The 20,775-nt window shown below is 36.9% G+C and overlaps 1 protein-coding gene across 11 annotated transcripts in view; it reads left to right on the plus strand.

The window, feature by feature from the left end:
• The window catches only part of MARCHF8 (membrane associated ring-CH-type finger 8), a 113,648-nt gene that overhangs the window by 54,876 nt on the left and 37,997 nt on the right, over positions 1–20,775 (plus strand). Inside the window, exon 1 of one of the 11 annotated variants that reach the window (XM_074232595.1) lies at positions 9,717–10,222. The exons of the other annotated variants lie outside the window; for them this stretch is intronic. Coding sequence (XP_074088696.1) covers positions 10,211–10,222 — 12 coding nt within the window. The 5' untranslated portion in view covers positions 9,717–10,210. Of the gene's footprint in view, positions 1–9,716; positions 10,223–20,775 lie in introns of those variants that run through there. 11 annotated transcript variants of the gene reach the window in all.

Genomic DNA, 20,775 nt, shown 5'->3' on the forward strand with positions numbered 1-20,775 from the left:
CTGAAATCCTATCCCTCTTGGTTTCTAATAGAACAATAGTGTTCCATAATGGTCATAAACCAGTTTATTAAGCCATTCCCCAGTTGGTGGACATTCACCCAATTTCCAGTTCTTTGCCACCACATTGGGTTGTTTTGGGGTTTGTTTTTTTTTTTTAGGCCCTTGCAAGACAAATTGGGTTAAGTGGCTTGCCCAAGGCCATGGATTTATTTTTTTTAATAAAGACACTAGAATGGTTTGCTATTTTCTTCTCCAGCTTATTTTACAGATGAATAAACTGAGGCAAAGAGGATTAAGTGACTTAACCAGAATCACACAACAAGTAAGAGTCTGAGGCTAGATTTGAACTCAGGAAGATGAAACTTTCTGACTCCAGGCCCAGAACTCTATCCACTGTGCTACCTTGCTGCTATCTTACTGTGCTATAAGACACAATGAATACATAGAAGGATAAGAGGTTTTATAACAGAGGTTCTTAACCTGGGATCCATGGACTTGATATTTAAAAATACTATGTTAGCTGGATTCCAGTCAATTGATTTCCTTTGTGTTTTATGCATTTAAAAGGGTGATTTCTGAGAAAAGAGGTCTATAGGCTTCACTAGACACTGCCAAAAGAGTCCATGACACACGGATGAGTAAGAACTTGTTACTTAATTGAACTGTTGTATTTTGGAAACAAGGAGACCCTGAAAAACAGTTTACAGGATGACTGCATCAAAGTACATGAAAAAACAACAACAAATCAAAAGGAATTGAATCCTGCAAAATTATGACCACTCAACCCTAAAGAGATATGAAGAAGACACAGGTGTCATAGAATGACAGCCTTATTTTTGGATAACTGGCTGTCTTGGAGGAGCTAGGAGGACAGCTGTGAAAGAAATGTGAAAGATATATATCAAAAGACATCAATAAAATAGTGGGAGTATGTTTGACATTATTTTGTTTTTGTCTTAAATCCCCACATTGCCACAGATGGCAGCCTGTCTTGAAATTAAAATCTGAAAGGGGTTCCCTTAGCTCCTAAGAAATTCAAGGGTGTTGCTTGTGGTCATATGGTCATATAGCTGATAAAGGTTGTAGTTTGATCTGTCCACTTTGTCCCTTGCTTCTTTTACTTTAGAAAAATAGTTAGAACAGTATCATCATGTTTTATAAAAAGGTATCGCTAGAAAAGAGAGGTAGAGTAGGAGGAATACTTTATTTTTATATATATATAATTATTTTCATTCTATTTATTTATTATAAGGCAAACGGGGTTAAGTGGCTTGCCTAAGGCCACACAGCTAGGTAATTATTAAGTGTCTGAGGTTGGATTTGAACCCAGGTACTCCTGACTCCAGGGCCGGTGCTTTATCCACTGTGCCACCTAGCCGCCCCTGGAGGAATACTTTAAAGTTTACAAAGTATCTTTAGTATATTATTTGACTACAAGTTTATGAAAGGACATGGCCAACATATGGATCACAGAATGTTTTCTTGTAGCATTCATTGTATGCTCATATACACACACATGGTTTTGCTTTTTATTCATATGGTTTTATTTGTAACTAGTGACTATTTGGTTGAGTGCTAAAGGAAAAGTGAACTCCAAGAGATGAGAGTAATTAATTAGTTGATTAGGATTAGGGTAGTATATTAGTACAGATCAGATGGCTTTTAACCATGGATAATGTCATGGAGCTAGAAAGGCCTTTTTTGACTTCAGGAGATTTTGACTGCTCCAAGGAGGTTAAATAACTTGCTCAACAGTTTCAGAAGTAATATTTGAACCCAGGAATAAAGACTTGAGAGCCAATGCTCTTTCCATTGAACCAACTATATGTTTTCTCTTTTGTGCTATGCATTTTTGTATTTTGATATGTGCTGAAGATTCATATTTTTGTAGGTATAGCATAATAATAAGGAAAATAATGTTTCATTATCATTAGATAAATCTTATTTATACATTTCAGTCAACATGCATTAAAGCTGGGGTCCCTCTTCTCACCATTTGTGCTGGCAGCTATAGTCACAGTGCTGATGGTTGGCCTCTCACCCAAATTTCAGCACTTAATCTACCCATATAATTATATGGCAGTTTGGTGGGAGAGGCCTATGACTGAAGTCTGGTGGCAATCAGGTGAGATTCTTGGTGGCAGCTCTTCATACAGAGTGGATGACCTGGTAGAGTTTAGAACCAATCAATAAATCTATTTGTTTTAGAATTTCATCCCCTCTTTTGCTGACCCATGAAGGAACTCTTTATTGATTAAGTCCTATGAAATTCACTTTCTTAGCATCCTAGGGTGCTCTGACAGACAACACCGACTTTGCAGAGGCTTAGGAGCCCAGAGGAGCTGTCTGTGGACTCTGTTGGTCAGCAGCTGGCTTTCTTTCTAGGGATTCATCAAGCTATTGTTTGTATGTGTCCTAAACCTCCCAGGTTGCCTTGAACATGAAAACCAACCCACCCTCTACCTCCCTCATGGATGAAATTGCCCAGTACCTTGCAGAGGGTGGCAACAGAATAATTCTGAAATTCTTTCTCATTTGGATTCCCTTTCCTCTCACTTCTTTTCCCACTCTCTTCTCTAACCCTGTACTCAGGTTTCAATACAATTTCCACTGAGACCTCTAGGTTGGATGTCCTACTTGTCACCTATGGCTCATTAGTTTTGGCCCCATCACTATTCCATATCTAATTTATGTAGTTGTGGTTATTTTTACTTATATTAAGTCAGTCAGTTGTCCTGCCTTCAAAGTTCAGTCCTTAAAGATCAAGAACACTTCCACATACCTTTCCGTTTGCCAGATGTAATGATCTTTCATTTTCATTATGATGTTGATCTAGCTTTTCCAGGCCCATTAATAGGTACCAGAAAATGTTGACTTTTAGCAGTACCTTTATTCCGTCAATCTCTTTTAACTGCCTGTTGGGCTCACCCTCTTGATCGATGGGCATCCTCCTCTGATCCTGAGGCCAGGATGCAAATATGAAGGTCAGCCTCAAGATTATTTCTAACCAATCTTGGCTGCATCAAATATTCTTGACCAGGTATGACCTAAGACACCAAAGATTAAAACAAAATGAGGCACTCAGCCTATATACCCTTTAACAAAATAAAGCTTCTGCAGGCATAGCAATGAAGGGATAGTCTGAAAGATCACTTTGGTTCAGTCTAGTGCATTTTCTACAAGGACACACTGTCGGAAAGTTTGAGTTGCCTGCAGTGGGAAAGCTGTCAGACTGCCAGCATTGGGCTCCTCCTGGGCCCCCAAGCTTCAGGCAGCTGGGAACTGCTCAGTCTCCTAGACCAATTAAGTTTTGAGGATTCTTTCATTGCCATGAAAACCCAAATGGTGCCCCCCCCAGCCATCTCAGGTCATGTGTGTGTCACGTGCTAGATGTTCATATTAGCCAAATATTCTGCTTCTGCCTCCTGGGACCTTTTCCAGCATGATATGGAAATTGTGATACGGTTCTAGATGAAGGAAATACTTTTATACCTGAGTGTAAGGCTGGAATTTTCAGGAAGAGATCAGAAGGAGAAGCAAGTGACAGTCTGAGAAGATAGTGTATCAAGTTCAGGCTTAAGGAAGAGTTGAGGACTTGGGTGAATACACGAATTTAGACTAAGAAAATGAATAATGCATGAAAAAGAACCACAGATCAAAGGTCCAGAGATTAGCAGGTCTGAGTATTATAAAGAAAAAATCAGTACTACCTAAGAGAAGAAATGAAATGATCTTTTTTCTTAAGGAAGAGACTTTTAGTTTCTCTGTTTTCTTTTGTATTTCTTGATATATTCTATGAACCAAAGGAACATAGATACATATTTTTCATCACAGTCTGAGGTATCAGGTGAATTTGTTTGGAGTAGGGTAATTGTTACGAGAATTATCCTGTTTATTGAAGTTCTTTAGTTCCTGGCCTCCTTCCCTATTTTCTGCACTAAAGATGCTTGCTTGGGGTATGTGTCCTCCACCAAAATGCCAATCCAATATCTAAGTTGTCTGGTTTTTAGAAAGAAACTGAGGTGGGGGTGGAGGGCCAGACTTCCCCTTTCCCTGTTCCTGTCTTCATTAAATTTTCTCTTCTTTAAACAGAGATAGCCTGACTGATGATTCCGTATCTTTTATGATTCTAAGTAAGTAGTTTTATAGTAAGGAATGAAAGTGATATTCAGAAACCAGAAATTCCTGTCCCAAAGAAAGAATTAAAAAAAAAGAAATATTAGGGATAAGAAACAAAAACAAATGTTAGATAACTTGCCTTTTTTTATTTTATTTTATTGTTTTTGCAAGGCAGATGGGATTAAGTGGCTTGCCCATGGCCACACAGCTAGGTAATTATTAAGTGTCTGAGAACGGATTTGAACCCAGGTACTCCTGACTCCAGGGCCGGTGCTTTATCCACTGCACCACCTAGCCGCCCCGAGAACTTGCTTTTTTTAATTGGAGATATAGTTCAGGCTCATTCTCTCCTTTTTTTTTTTTTTTTTTTTTTTTTTGCAAGGCAATGGGGTTAAGTGGCTGGCCCAAGGCCACACAGCTAGGTAATTATTAAGTGTCTGAGGCTGGATTTGAACTCAGGTACTCCTGACTCCAGGGCTGGTGCTCTATCCAGTGCGCCACCTAGCTGCCCTGAAACAAAAATAAATGAATAGCAAAAGGAGAGAAAGAAAAGTTTAGGAAATTTAAAGATATTACAGAAAGTAATGTGTGATAAGTTTGTATAAAGCATAGATCCACAAATAAGTTATGCAGATTTCTGTCAGCAATTGAGGGAATAAAGTGTCATTTGACATTGGTAATATTCCCCAATTATTATTGTATGGAAAGGTGAAAACCCCTGCTCATTCCTTTCAATTTTCATTATAATTATGTGTGTTGAAGAGAAGTGTTTTTCTTTTCTATTTGACTAGAATACATAAAGATCATATTGGGGGAGGTAAAATAATTTCTTGAAAATGTAGAGAAGAATGTCAATTTAATCCTATTTCTATTTTTTGTTTCTATTTTGTATTTTATTTCTTTTAGTGGTGGAAATTTTCTTTCATCCCAGTAACTGAATATTTTGGGTCAGATTTGGTCCAAGGGATCAGTTATAGTTGGAGTTTGTTAGTTTCTTCCTAACTTCCCTATAATGAACCTAAAACAACTAAATAATAAATATAACTTGCAGAAAACATGCATTTTTTTTAAACATCACATGCTCCCACACTGAGTTAACCATAAGTTCTGAAAACCCATCTTTTCCTTATATTGTTCTAAAGAAAAATTGTGTAGTATTATGCTTCCTTTTTATTGTTCTTAAAAGGAAGACTTTATTGATTAAATTCATTTTACTTAGAATGTAAAATATTTATAGACAATGTAGTTTGATAATTATTAAGAGAAAGGAAATAAAGTTACAGGGGTGACAATGTTTTTCTTTGTATTTTTTTCCTTATATAGTTCCATGTTAATTTCTTTTGCCTTTTTGAATAACATAGTTATAAAATGACTCATAATTATAAAAACTTAGTCTAGAGTGATTAAATGACTTAAGCCCCAAATTATGCAATGTGTAGTCTTATATACAATTTGAGAGGCCTTCTTCTCCCTTCCAGCCAGGCATTGGTCTGAATCATCAGGGGTGCAATCTAATTGATATGTCCACCCCACACCACTCTTTAATATGTTTTCCCTGCCTTGGTCATACAACACATGTTATACCAATGAACCTCAATAATCAAAGGGAGTGTATAGTGATAAGCATGGACCTTATTAAGCAGGGGCACTTGCAGAGGTCAGAGACTCTAGGTCAACCCAGGACTAGTTGGAGCAGACCTGGCCTAATCTCAGGTCTGGCACCTTTAGGTCAGGTTGGAAGACCTCTACCAATTTGGTAATTGCTTGGGGTCAATTCTTTATCTCCCCTTTTGTCTTACTCTCACACTCTTGCTGATAGGCTGGTGTCTTTTCAGTCTTATCAAAAGCCATAGACAGACCCCAATCTTTGTAATGTATATCTTTAACTTACAGCCTTCACTTACACTCTATAGGAACCAAACACCCTATAGTTCCTCACATGATCAGGAAATAATAACCAAGATGATGGCTTAAAACCCTTTCAGATCTTCAGTTTCTTTGCTTCTAGGATAGTGGTAGCGGCCTGCTTGTCCGTTCAAAATTAATGTTTTCATATTTAGTTAAAATGACCCATTTCTAGAAGGAATTTTAGTTTCTAGAAAAGACAAGTTCTAATCATATTTTAGCAGTTGCCAATATACCTAATAAATTCCCCAAATCACCTTTTTTACCTAAATCAGTTTTGTTAAACTCATTGTTGCCCAGGTGCAAGGTTGATTGGTGGTCATCCCCAGTTCTCATTCTCACTCTCTGCTCACACAGTCCTCCCCCTCCTCCCCCTAGCTCTGGCCTGCACTGTTGCAATGCTCCCTTCCCCCCTCTCCATATTTCATCCTCCACTGAGTCGCAGGGTCGTTCCCCTGCCTAATAAAAACTTGGAAGTAAGAAAGGAAGGAAGCAACTATTAAGCACCTCTTGTGGACCAGGGGCTCTGCTAAGCATTTTATAAAGATTATTTCATTTTATTAGAACAACTCATGGTGGGGGGGGGGGGGTTTGATCTTCACTTTATGGGCAGAGGTGAAGAGATTTACCTAGTCACACAGATAGTAAATTTTGAGGTTAGATTTGAATGCAAATCCTTCTGATTTGGGGCCCAGAGTCTGGGCACATTGGCACCACCTAGCCTTCTGTGATACCAGGCAATGAGGTGAGGCAGTGGGTGCAGTTTTGGGGCTGGAGTCAGGAAGACCCAAGGCCACATCTAGCTTCAGAACTGTGTGAACGCAGGGCAAGTCACTTCACCCTCTTTGCTTCCTTATCTGTAAAATGAGCTGGCAAATGAAATGACAAACACTCCAGTATCTTTGCCAAGAAACCCTAAATGGAGACAGACAGAGTCTAAAATGGCTGAAGAACAACAGCCAGCTACCTGTATCTTTCAGGAACCTCTGGGAACACATAGACTCCTCTGTTTAACCCTGAATGTCTTACATCAGGCTTACTGTATCACTACTTACAAATCCCTGCAGGTTCTCAACAGCCCAGCAAAGCTGTCTGATTGCCATTCCTTGTACCACACTCTACCTCCTGCCCCCATCCCTTTGCCCAAGCTATCAACCCCCACACATACCCATATCTGAGTTCCCTCTCTTATCTTCTCCATCTCAAGTTTTTTTTTGAGTAGCATCTTTATTTTTTTTATCCATACGCACATGCATATTTTTAAGTTACAAAATTTCCTCCCATCCTCCCTTCCCACCCCCCTCCCTTCAGTTACAAAAAGTCAGGTTAGCATTGTATATACATATTTTTGATAAATATGTTTACAGATTAGTCATTTTCAGTATGAGAAATTAAGATTAAGGGAAAGAGATACATAAGAGATAATTTTTATAAAGTGTTCATCAGATTCTGAAGGGTTTTTTGTTTTGTTTTTCTTCCTTTGGATGGGGATAATATTGTCCATAGTCCATCTAATACAGTTGTCCTAGGTCTCTGAACTGCTGAGAATTGCTGCTTCCACCAAGGTTGTTCATCTCACAGTGTTATTGTTAATGTGTACGTTGTTCTCTTGGTTCTACTTCCTTCACTCAGTATCAGATCCTGTAACTCATTCCATGCTTCTCTAGAGTTCGACCATTTATGGTTTCTTATAGAATAACAATATTCCATAGTATTCATATACCATAACTTGTTTAGCCATTCCCCAGTTGATGGGTGTCCCCTTGATTTCCAATTCTTTGTCACTACAGAAAGAGCTGCTGTGAATATTTTGGAACATGTAGGACTTTTCCTATTTTTTTTTGTGTGTGTGATTTCTTCTGGATATATGGCTAGAATTGGAATTGCTGGATCAGAGGGAATGAACAGTTTAATTGCTCTTGTTCCATATTGCTCTCCAGAAAGGTTGGATCTGTTCACAACTCCACCAGCAGTGCATCAATGTCCCAATCCTCTCACAACCTCTCCAACATTGATCATTTTCCCTTTCTCTTATCCAATCTGATAGGTGTGAGGTGATATCTCATTATATTAATTTGCATTTCTCTAATCAATAATGATTTGGAGCATTTTTTCATATGATGATATATAGCTTTAATTTCTTCATTTGAAAACTGTCTATTCATATCCTTTGCCCATTTATCAATTGGGGAATGACGTGTGACCATATAAATTTGATGCAATTTTTTATATATTTTAGAAATGAGACCTTTATCAGATTCTTTATCAGAACTCCTAGTTGTGAAGATTGTTTCCCAGCCTTCTGCTTTCCTTCTAATTTTGGCAGCATTGATTTTATTAGTGCAAAACCTTTTTAATTTAATATAGTCAAAATAATTCATTCTGCAGTTGACAATGTACTCTAATTCTTGGTTGTTCATAAATTTATCCCCTTTCCAGAGATCTGATAGAGTAGTTCTTGGTCTTTTAGTTTATTTATGATATCACCCTTTATCAAGTTTTCTTCAATGCTCAGCTCTGATATAGCCTCCTCCATGAGGACCTGGTCTCCGTGAAGGAACCTCCTTCAAAGCTCCCAAATTAGAGCCCTGGGGCTGGAGTCTGCAGGGCTCGAGTTCACACATGACCTCCTAGGTTTCCACCTGCCTCCATTCCCTCCCATGAGGATCAGAGGAGATATCTGTAAAGCCCTGAGTCATGTCTGGCCCAGGGTAGGGACTCTGTAAGGACTCTCACCTTCCTATTCCTCCTTTTGTGAATGTTGTCTTCCCAGTAGGATATGAACTCTTTTGTATCCCTGGCTTATAATAGGGACCTCATTTGTGTTTATCAGTGAAGTTAATCTAGGCCAGTGTCAAGGACAGGGCTGGGGTTGGAGAACTTTATTTAATGGGTGAGAATGATATTTTATAAATGATGTTTGTCCTTCATTCTCGAAGAAGATCATGACATCAGGGAGACAATGCCAGGACAAGCAAGTGAACTGGATTTTAATGAGGAGATGCTGTACTAAGGTCCCTAGCCTCACTTTCTTCTCCAGAGCCATCTGGGTCCAGTGGCCAGACATGAATCAGGACAACTGGGCATGGCCCTGGGTGCGGGGTGGTCAGAGTAAAGTGACTTGCCCAGGGTCACAGCCAGTTAAGTGTCTGAGCTTCAGAGCCGGTGCTGTGCCCAGGACTCCTTTAGCTGCCATGATTTGTAGTTGACACCTCCTTCTAATGGGGTAACCAATTTACAGAGACAGAATTTAGGACCTAGTAAAAGTTTAGCCAAAAAAACAGATATTCCTAGAAAAGCAGAAATGAAGCCAAACACTTGTTTGTAACTGGGGAAATCACCGGCAATTCCTTTTTAAAACCACACTTTCCTGCCCTTAATCAGTCATCACAGGCTTAGAGCTTGTTGAGCCTTTTTTAAAGGTTATGCAGTTAAACAGTTCTCCATTCCTTCTTTCATGAGGAAAGGAAGGCAGGGAGAGCTGAAGCACGATCCCTAAGGTGTGGCAGGGAGTCAGTTCCTAAGCTTGTCTGTCCAATGGGGTTTCCCCTCCACTCTCCTAGAAAATTTACATTGGTTTGCATAATATCTGATATCAGTCTGCTGGCATTATGTAGTTTTTTATTCATTAATAACCTGCTAAGTGGCTTGATAACAAATGCTCCCTTCTGGAAGTAGGTCTGTTGTTAAACATTTACACTTTTCTATGTTAAAAAAAAACAAACCTCCTAAACTATTACATAAAAATCCAGGGGGATAAACCAACCATGTCAGGAGAAAAAAGTCCTTTAATGAAGTCTATCTTCCCTGCCTTCCCAGAGCTTTGTGACAGTTCTCTTCTCATTTTAGTAAGCCAGGCTTGGGTTCTTTACATGACAAATTTCTTTGGAGAGAATTTGTGGAAGAGAAAAACTTGGTTGCCAGGAATGGATTTGCATGCATTATTTATTCATTGGCTCCCTCTTTCATTGAAATCAGCTGGAGGAAGTAGTTGGTCTAGTTTGATCACACTGCTGGTGCACTTCAGAGCCTGAACAAGCCCCAGCTAGTACAGTACCAGCTCTCTCTTCATCTGCCGCCAGATGGAGGGCAATCTGCAGCTGTGGAAGCCCTGCAAATACCCCTTTAGCCTGGATTCTAGGCTACATGCACCCTTAAAGATACACAGACCCATTTGTGCTGGGAAATGAAGCTTCAGGTAGGAGAATGCCTGCTCCATGGAGTTTGTTATTTACTTAGGGAGATCCTGAAGCCTTGTCCAGTAATTAGGTATAATCTGGCCCACTGCCTCAAGGACCCACGTTAAGATTCACAGTGGAAGAAACGAGAGAGTATCATTTCCTTCTCATTATGGACTTTGTTTCTATTTTTTAAAAAGTTAAGTTAAAAATACTTAGGGCAATAATTATGTAAAATATAAATGATTCTGCTTTTTTCCCTTAATGGACTTGCCTTCTGCTCTAAAGAACAATGTTTCTGATATGAGTATTTTGAAAAACAGTATTTTTCCTAAGAAAAATCATTCAATTCTTAGATATGAACACAGCTGTAGACTGGTTCCTGCAACTTAATGGATATTCCTATTTTCATGATTTCAGAACCTAGTTAAGTCTATTTGTGACTATAGTATGTGTATTTGTTTTGTGGAAATGTTTTAGCCTCAGAACAGTGGAAGCTTTATCAAAGATGGAACTAAAGAGTCATTGTTCTGTTATTTGCAGCACTGGGCAGTGTTTTTAATTTTTGCTGAGCATTGATGTATCATTTCATTTGTCAAGAAAGTTCTAGCAGTTGCCATTGGCTTTGTCTGACTGATTAATGCTGCTTGTTCTAAAAAACACCCTGGAGCTATTGGAACCTAGGGGAAAAAACTGGTATGCAGACTTTGGACCAAATAGGATTGGGCTTTTAAAAAATCATTAAATTATTTATAATTTTGAAAAGTCTCTTTATTTACTAAATACTAATATAAAATTCATGACATCTAGATCACAACCTCTAGATAAATAATCATATGCTCTGTTCTTCCATTTAATATAAACAAATTTTTATATTATTTAATCAAACTATTTGATTATAAAAATATAATTTTTATCACTGTACAGCACTATAATTTATTAAATTATGGCACTTTATAATGTAAGACCATCTTAATATATACTATAATATTTCTGTTTTATATGACTTAAAAACTTATGATCATCCTTTCATTATCTGAGAATGTAAGAATATTTGAAATTAGTATCTTGTTTATTTTATTAAATGATTATTTTTAGATTTTGAGTTAAAGTTCATTTTTTAAATTGACAAAGAACAGAAAATATGAATTTTTTAAAAACTTATTTCATAGTCACAAAATGAAGACTAATATTTAAATGAGAATGCATTTGAAAAAAGATAATATTCATAACTATATTGCTGGAAATGTCATAGTTACAGGCCAACCATTCAGTTAAACAATTTAAAAAACAGTTTATATGAATAACCTGAGTCCAAAAAAATTAGGAATTGGAATCTACTCATTTCTGGCCTAAATTCAAGAATACTGAGTGTGAATTTTTTTTACAGTTTGTTTTATTAAAGAATACTTTGTTCTTTCACTTTCCTTTCTCAAGTTGCCAAAAAATGAGTTTGTTTTACATTGAGGTTAACTATTAAGTAGATAAATACATCAAACACAATAAGAAATTTTATGTGTACTATATTGGTCATTGTTAATTAGTTCCATGAAAATATGACAGTTGGGTCTAATCAACTAACATTATGTGAAATAATATTTCCAGAATTAGGTCATCTAAAATTCTAGAGCATGATTAACATGGGTAGTTGATAGGAAGGGGGTTTCCTAATATTAAGGTAGGAAAGATTTTTATTACCAAGTTTCTGAGAAGCAGCATTGGTTCAGACAGCGGCATATGGGGATGTTTACAGTCTAAATTGATAGTGTACAGAGTTTAGTGAATCTATTTTACATTAGTCTGCAGAAATGATGTTGGTCTAACTGTGAAAAGATTGCTTTTACAAATTAATGACTTAGCTTCTGAATTTTTTTGTGTTTTTTTGGTGAGTTTTTAGACAACAAACTGTCTATTCCAAGATAAATTGGAATAAGATATTGTCAAAATAATATATCACATTTAAACCCAATACATGACAGTTAGTCCAAAAAAAATTGTTATATGTTGGAGAGTATTCTTTGAATCTTTTTTCAAAACTAGTAAACCTTTTTTCTTAGTTTTTTAAAAAAAGAAATCATGGTTTGGGGAGGGAGTAATTGGGTCTTAATTTCCCCAAATCTTTTCTTTTATATTGGCTGAGTTATTGGATTTTTTAAAAGGGAGGAGAAACCCTTTGAAATTAAAGGCTTGAATGATAGGAAAATGATCATGAACGTGATAAAAGTTTTTACTTGGGGCGGCTAGGTGGCGTAGTGGATAAAGCACTGGCCCTGGAGTCAGGAGTACCTGGGTTCAAATGCGGTCTCAGATGCTTAATAATTACCTAGCTGTGTGGTCTTGGGGAAGCCACTTAACCCTGTTTGCCTTACAAAAAAAAAAAACCTAAAAACAAAGTTTTTACTTTATCTCAAAGGAGTCTATAAGATGAAATGGCTTTCAACATTTATATTCAGACCAGTTAGGAACAAATGAGAAAATATTTGTACATAGTAGTCACTTAATAATTGCTTATTCCATTACCCTTCTCCCATTTCCCATGAGAAACATTTCAGTGTTCTTCCTTCCTAGTTCTACTTATTCTTCTAGACTAGAGTAGAAGGCAAGATTAAGAAAGATTGTTGTTGAATTTTATTAATTTTATTATTAAGTCATTTGGTGAAGTGTTTTCATTCTCCAAACACATAATATAATTAAAGGTTGGAATAATCTGTTCTGGACACTGTATGAACTAATTGATAGAAACCACATACTTGATTGGGAATCAAGAAATAGAAGCAGAAGGTGTTAAAATGGGAAAGAAGAAATTGTGGCTAATGAAATAGGTTTTCCCATGATTTTCTATGTATAATGGGAAAGAAAGAATTTAAAATTGGAAATCAAAAGAAAATTTAAAATAAAGATGAAAATAATTTAAAACTGAAAATCAAAATAAAGTTTAAAAATAAAAAAGATGAATCCACAAAAAGTTTTTAAAAATAAATAAAAATATAATAGGAAAAAAGAAAGGAAAGACTTTAGCTATTATGAAAAAAAAGAGGCAAAAATAATGAAATCCTGTCCTCTAGTAGCTGATAATCTAGTAATAAAGTGATGAGATATGCAGACTAAAAAATTGTAATATAAGTTCCATTATTAGGGGCGGCTAGGTGGCACAGTGGATAAAGCACCGGCCCTGGAGTCAGGAGTACCTGGGTTCAAATCCGGTCTCAGACACTTAATAATTACCTAGCTGTGTGGCCTTGGGCAAGCCACTTAACCCCATTTGCCTTGCAAAAACCTAAAAAAAAAAAAAGTTTCATTATGTCATTTGTCCAAATAGAACATGAAGACAGAAAAATCACTTAAAAATTCATGGAATTGGGGAAAGCTTTGTGGAGATGAGGGTGCTTGTACAGGCTTCAAAAGGGAAGAATTTCAGCAAGGTGAAGTAGGGAAATCCTATAAAATGGTCATCAAGAGCACTTCAAGTGAGAGGCTTTTTGGAGAATGGCACAGATGTGGGAGAAGGGAGGGTTAAGACAAGGAATAATAAATGGATGTGAAGGAGAATATGTGGAAAAAGAAAATGAAACACTTAAAAGTTTGACTACAGCTAGATAATTATTAAGTGTCTTAAGACTGGATTTGAACCCAGGTACTCCTGACTCCAGGGCCGGTGCTTTATCCACTGCGCCACCTAGCCGCCCTTACCCTTTGCCATTTTGCTTATATAGTATGTATAAACTTTCTATTGACAGTCTTTTGTTTTTGTTTTTACTTCACCTTCAAATTTCATTTCTCACCTTTTCTCCATTTCTCCGTGAGCCATTTAGTTGCTTTCTTTGCATAATTGCAATTTGCTTTCCAGTTCCCAGCTCCACCAAAGGTATGGTGATGTTGGGCAGCCAATACCATATCAACTGTTCCTTCGCCCTTTCTGAAGTCACACTGGCTCTTAGGTAGATGACCATCTTCCAGGTGAAGAATCAGTCTATTAAGGAGGCATCTGGCAAGAATCTTGCTGGCGGTGACTAAGAGGGAGACTCCAAGGGGATGGTTGTGTATACACACATATTCATATTATAAAATATACATGCACAAATACACATGGGTGCATGAACATGAAATAGTCATCGTAGAGATATATACAGGTGTGTGCATATACACATGGATGTATACATACATGCACATGTGTATATATATGCTTATATAGTTGTTTGAAGATATTTGACAGTTAAACACATGGAAATTCTAGATAGTCTAGAGGGTGAAATAATGAGAGCCTTGGATAAAACTATGGGGCTTATTCACAGTTATAGGACTTGAGGGAGATGATGTGCCAGCAATAAAGATGGAGAAAAAATAGCTAGACAGGCTGTAGGCAAGAGGGATCAGCAATGTCTGGTGTTTGTTTTTTTTTTAGGTTTTTGCAAGGCAAACGGGGTTAAGTGGCTTGCCCAAGACCACACAGCTAGGTAATTATTAAATGTGTGAGGCCAGATTTGAACTTGGGTACTCCAGAGTCCAGGACTGGTACTCTACCCACTGCGCCACCTAGCTGCCCCCAGGAATCAGCAATGTGAAATGTACTGGTTAGGAGATAGCTAGGTGGCACAATGAATGGAGCATCTGCCCTGGAGTCAGGAGTACTTGAGTTCAAATGCGACCTCAGACACTTAATAATTACCTTAGCTGTGTGGCCTTGGGCAAGCCACTTAACCCCATTGTCTTGCAAAAACTAAAAAAAAAAAAAAAAGAATAAAGGTCCTTAGGGGGCAAGAGAGGAAAATAAGACAAAAATATAGTGAAAAAATAAAATAGAAAGCTAGGAATAGCTTCTATGGGGACTGAGTTAAGAGATTCAGTTAGCATAGTGTTAAAAAAAAAAGACTGCTTTGCTACAGAAGGCCTAGTTGAACTTGGATAACATGACTAAAAATAATTAAATTATTAATTTTTTTTCAGTTAACAAGAATTTATGTTCTCCATTCCATTGTTGAACAACCAAAAAAAAGAGAGAAAATTTGTAACAAATATCCATAGTAAAGCAAATTTGCAAATTAAACATTCCCCAAACTGTGTCTTGTGCATTTTGAGTCCATTGCTTTTCTGTGCATTTTCTTTAGTCCTTTAGAATCATGATGTCATTGCATTGATTAGTGTTCTTAAGATTTTTTAAATTATTGTTATTTATCACATTCTTATTATTGTAAAAGCTTCTGATTTTGCTCATTTAACTCTGTAACAGTTCGTACAGGTCCTCTTAATTTTCTCTAAATTCATCCATTTTGTCATTTTTCATGATATGATAATATTCATTTATATATCACAATTTGTTTTATGCATTCCCCACTTAATGGATCCTCCCTTATTTTTCAATTCCTTGCTAGAATTGCTAGAAATATTTTTGTACATGTTAATCCTTTTCCTCTGTTTATAATATAGTTTTAGTAATAGTATTGCTGGGGGTCATAATTGTAAATAGCTTTTCAGAATGGCCTTACCAATTCACACTTCCATCAACAATACATGTGTTTCTTTTCCTGTAGTCACTACAATAATTGCCGTTCTGTTTGGGATGAGGTGGAATCTGAGAGTTTCTTTAGTTGACATTTTTCTAATTACTAGTGATTTTTGTTGTGGTTGTCATATTTTGAAATTTTCATGTTATATTCTTTGTGTAATTGGAGGGAAGACTCTTGTTTTTATAAATTTTAATCAGTTCCTTATATATTGATAACATGAATTTGTATTGTATCAGTCTGCCTGGTTTTAATCATTCCTCCAGCTGAGTTCAAAGACTCTTGAATAGATGGGTGGTAGGAATGCTTGCTTAAAGAAGAGCAGAGTAGTATAAGAGAGCAAGGGATTGATGGCCAGCAGGAAATGTAGAGATGACATGGCTCACTGTTGGGCTATTGTTGTTGAGACTTCAGGGTAATCAGAATGGGTAACCTGAGAAAGTCGGGGGGGGGGGGGCGGGGAATATAGGGATTGAGAATCTTGAGAATAACAAGTATTAGATTTAGGAGGGGTATGGCATAGGGAAAGATGTAGTGATAAGAAATTATATTTTTAATTAGGGAAGTTGAAATAATTGTGAATAATGCTGAAATCTGTTGTTTGATCACCCCTTTGTATAGTTGAGGCAGCTAGGTGATTCAGTAGATAGAATACTGGGCCTGGAGACAGGAAGGATCTGAGTTCAAATCCTGCCTCGGATACTTTTTTTTGGCAAGGCAATGGGGTTAAGTGCCTTGCTCAAGGTCACACAGCTAGGGGTAATTATTAAGTATCTGAGGTTGGATTTGAACTCAGGTCATCCTGACTCCAGGCTAGTGCTCCATCCCCTGCACCACCTAGCTGCCCCTCTGCCTCAGATACTTAATAGCTGTGGGATCCTGGACAAGTCATTTAACCTCTGTTTGCCTTAATCCTCTGGAGAAGGAAACAGCAAACCACACCATTGTCTTTGCTAAGACATTGTGTGTCCATGGGTTTAGAAAGAGTTAGACATGACTTGAACAACAGAGCAATAGGTCTTGCTGAGCTGGTTTTGGAGAAATAGGTCCTTCGATGATTTTAAGGAGAATAAGGAATGTAAATATTAAAGTTCCTTCGTATAAGGGCAGACTTGAAAAAAGAGAAGATGTGGAGCTAGGTTTGGAACTATTTGAGAAAGGAAGGAAAATGACAGAGATTCATTGAACTGTATGTTCCGTAATTTGAATATGGGTAGAAATTTTGTTTAATTGGACTTCAAAGAAGGAAAGATTCTGAGTGATGGACATACAGGTTGAGTTCTGTAAAGTATTCCAAGTTCCCTTTCAAGACCAGTGTATTAGGGGATATAAGGAAATGTACTCCTAATTGTTGGAGAGGAAAGTGGAGATACAGAAAGATGCCATATCTTAGTAAGGCTTACCAGATGGAAGAAATGTTAGGGAAAGGAAATTTGTTCATTATGGATTGAGAATTTCAGAGGAAACATTGTAAGGGTGGGGGGTGGGGGTTGAGACCAATGTTGGAGTGAATCATGGGTGGGGAAGGGTTGAGGGTGAATGTGTGTAAGAACAGGAGAGAGCTATTAGTTCTATCCTTGATTGATTAATCAATACAGAAACAGATTGAAAAAAATATAAATTAGGGAAATTAAGTGTTCCTCTCTCACAGCTTCTCTGCACAATGAAGGGAAGCAGAGAAAACTTGGTTTGAGTTTTAAAGTTAGTAGTTTGTCTCTATGATCTTATCCTTGCCTTTCTTTCCTCTTTTGACCCCTTCATTGGTCTTGTCACTTGTGTTTCAGGTATCCAGCCTCTATCAGAATTGGGAAGGATTTGACATTAGATATTTATATTTGCAGTTACCTCTTTATAGCTCTAACAGAGCCAAATATGAATAGTCATTTATTAGTTGGTTATTTATATTTTAGTATGAAAGAATTACAACTTCTTAGACCTAAGAAATATCTTTTATTCTCTAATTGTAGACTCAGTATAAATGTGAACCTTTTATTTACAGAAGTTGCATTAGGATGAGGAGTGAAAAAGCACCGAGCTATGATCGCCTTCACTGTTGGAAATGCTACTGTAGCAACACACACATCTTCCTAGCTCCTTGAGCAAGTTCAGATAGGTCCCCTCTCCTCTGTCCCATTGTTTTAGGAGACAGATTTTGTTTTATGAAACCTTTGAAGAGTCAAGAGGCAGCATTGTAATGACAGAGGGAGAAATCTAATGTCTGGAGAACCCCAATTCCCAATTCTTCTGATACATTAGTTAGGCACCTGGGGTCACATCCTGAGCCTCTCTCCCCTAAGCCTTCCTGTACCAAGGGCTCAGAACTGCACTTTCATCAGCAGTGCATCCCCTGTTGCTCCCCCCAGCCCAAGTCATGCTTGCTTTTTAGTTTCCTTTTGTACCTTGCCTTTTTCCTGTGAGATTATAAGCTCCTCTAGAGCAAGACTGTAGCCCAGGGCTCAGCACAGTGTGGGACCCATGGGAAGGACTTAAGCAATTTCCTTATTTGTTCAAGAGGAATAATCAATAATGCCTGTTGTCCTACCTTCTAGTTCCAAGGGAGCTGTATGTGAAACTCTTTGCAAACTTTAAAGTTCTATGTCATGTCAGTCGTTGTCAGACATTGAGTAAAGTGTCCTTTTTTATTTATGCTATTAAAGTCACTAACAAGAGAGTCCATCACTGAAGCATAACTTTCTTATTAATAATGGTTTTACTTAAAAGTTTGAAGTTGTTTTTTCAAATAAGTATCAGTCCCTTAGTGCTTTTTTTAATACTGATGATATGAAAAAGTAAAGAATTTATTTATGTAGCATTTTTAAAGGAAATCTTCCATAGGAGGAAATTTTCTAGATAGCTAGAATTTTTCTGACTAGCAGTCAGAATTTTTTTATTATACTTTGCTCAATAGAAATATAAAATGTCTTGTACATTTTCATGGTCTCTTAAATAGAACATTATGATCATTTTCTAGTCTTTTTTTGTGATGATACATTGCAATATAATTAGTATTCATAATGATGCCTTCATGGGGTGATGCAGTTGCTATGAGCCCAGACAGGGTTTTGGTGCTTTTGTACATCAATATAACTCCTAGATTTTTCAAAGTTTCCTTAAGCCAACAGAGGACAGAAGCATTTGAGCTCAACACAAGATTTAGCAGCTGCCACTCTGAAGGAATATTCCAGAAGACAAAAGATATAAGTCCAATCAAGAATAATTTACCCAATAAAACTGAGTATAATACTATATAATGGAGTGGGATAGAGGGAGAGGAAAATAGAGAGAAGAACCTAAGAATGAGGAATGATGCCATCAAATCAATGGGATGTTGCCCATTTAAAATCCTAAGAACTTCTCAAGAGTCCCATCTTAGTCATTGTCACTGATTACCCATATGCATTATCCAGCTCTTCCTGAATTCTGATTCTGATAGTTTGCTTTAATTTGTGACCCTGCTGTCTCTTACTCAGTTTTGCTCATTGAGGGTTTCCTTCTGGCCCAAGTATATTCCTTTTTTTTTTTCAAGTTTTTTGCAAGGCAAATGGAGTTAAGTGGCTTGCCCAAGGCCACACCAGATTTGAACCCAGGTACTCCTGACTCCAGGGCCGGTACTTTATCCACTGAACCACCTAGCCGTCCCCCCAAGTATATTCTTTACCACAATGCTCAATCTAGTCCTCTGGTGCCCTTTTTCTTCTGAAGAAAGCCTTTTCTGAACGATAAAGCTGAAGTCTTCCCTCTGAGATTACCTCCAATTTATCCAGCACATATATATTTCATATATTCAGATTATCTTCTCTATTAGAAAATAAACTCCTTGAGGGCAGGGTTTTGCTTTGTTTTGTTTTTATTTTTGCTTTTCTTTGTACAGCCAGAGCTAGCACACAGATAGTAGTACTTCACAGATAGTAAGTACTTAATAAGTATCATTGACTGATCAAGTTTTTTGGAACATAACTGATATTTCCAGTATCTACTTTTTTTTGTACCTTAGCTATTATCTTACAGTTCTAAGGAAGTCCATCTTTATAACTGCTTATAATATTTTTCTTTGACCTAAAATTACTGAATTTAGTTATAATGTTACTGGAGTTTTCATTTAGCATTTCTTTTAGGAGATAACCAAAGGAGTCTTTCTTTTTTCATTTTGCTCTCTAGTTCTAAGAGACTTGGGTAGTTTGTTTTTTTTTGAAATATGATATCCAGGCTTTTCTCTCTTTTTTTCTTTTCTTTCCTTTTTTTTTTTTGTTTTGGTAATATAGTTTTTCTTTTTTCGAATTGCTTTAGCTATGGAGATATCTTTTAGCTTCTTTTTCTTTTCTGATTTTTATAAGGCAGTGATGTTAATTGACTTGTTCAAGGTCACACAGGTAGGTAATTATTAAGCATCTCAGATATTTTTCATTTTCTCTTGAATATATCACTCTCAGGATGTGGGTGACATATTTCATAAGTCCTCTAGAAACAGGTTAGAGTTGTGAAGTTTTGCAGATGTATTTTTCTTTATAAACTTCTCCATGTATAAATTGTTCTCCTGTCTTCTCTCTTGTCTTTATCAGTTTAAATTTTCAGAAAACATCTCTTTTATCACTTCTTGCAGTAAGTACATTAATATAATTACATTCATTTACCACAATTTATTCAACCATTCACAGCATTTCCTAGTTGTTTTCTTTTTCTCAACTTTTTAATGCTTCACGAGGTTTGTTTTGATTGTAAATATCTTCCTCCCCAGTTCTAACCTCCTTCATTCCTCCCTATCTCAGCTCTTTTCTTAATGAGTTTGATGCATTTCTACACCAAATTGTGTGTGGTCAGCTTTTCTTGAGTATTTCAGATGAGTGAGATTCATGTACCTCCAACTTGCCCCGACCTTTCTTCCATGTTTTTGTATATCTCATACATCCCAAGTATGAGAAATAGAAATTTCAACCCCCCCCTCTTCTTCCTTCCTGTAACTTTCTTTTTTATACTCCCTTCTCCTTCTTCAAACCCTCAGAACAGAACCAGCTCATCCTCAAGTTCCCTTCCTTTAATACCTATTTCTTACTCTCTTTCCCCATTAAAAAAAA

Source organism: Macrotis lagotis, chromosome 4, assembly GCF_037893015.1.
Source record: "Macrotis lagotis isolate mMagLag1 chromosome 4, bilby.v1.9.chrom.fasta, whole genome shotgun sequence".
NCBI lineage: Eukaryota > Metazoa > Chordata > Mammalia > Peramelemorphia > Peramelidae > Macrotis > Macrotis lagotis.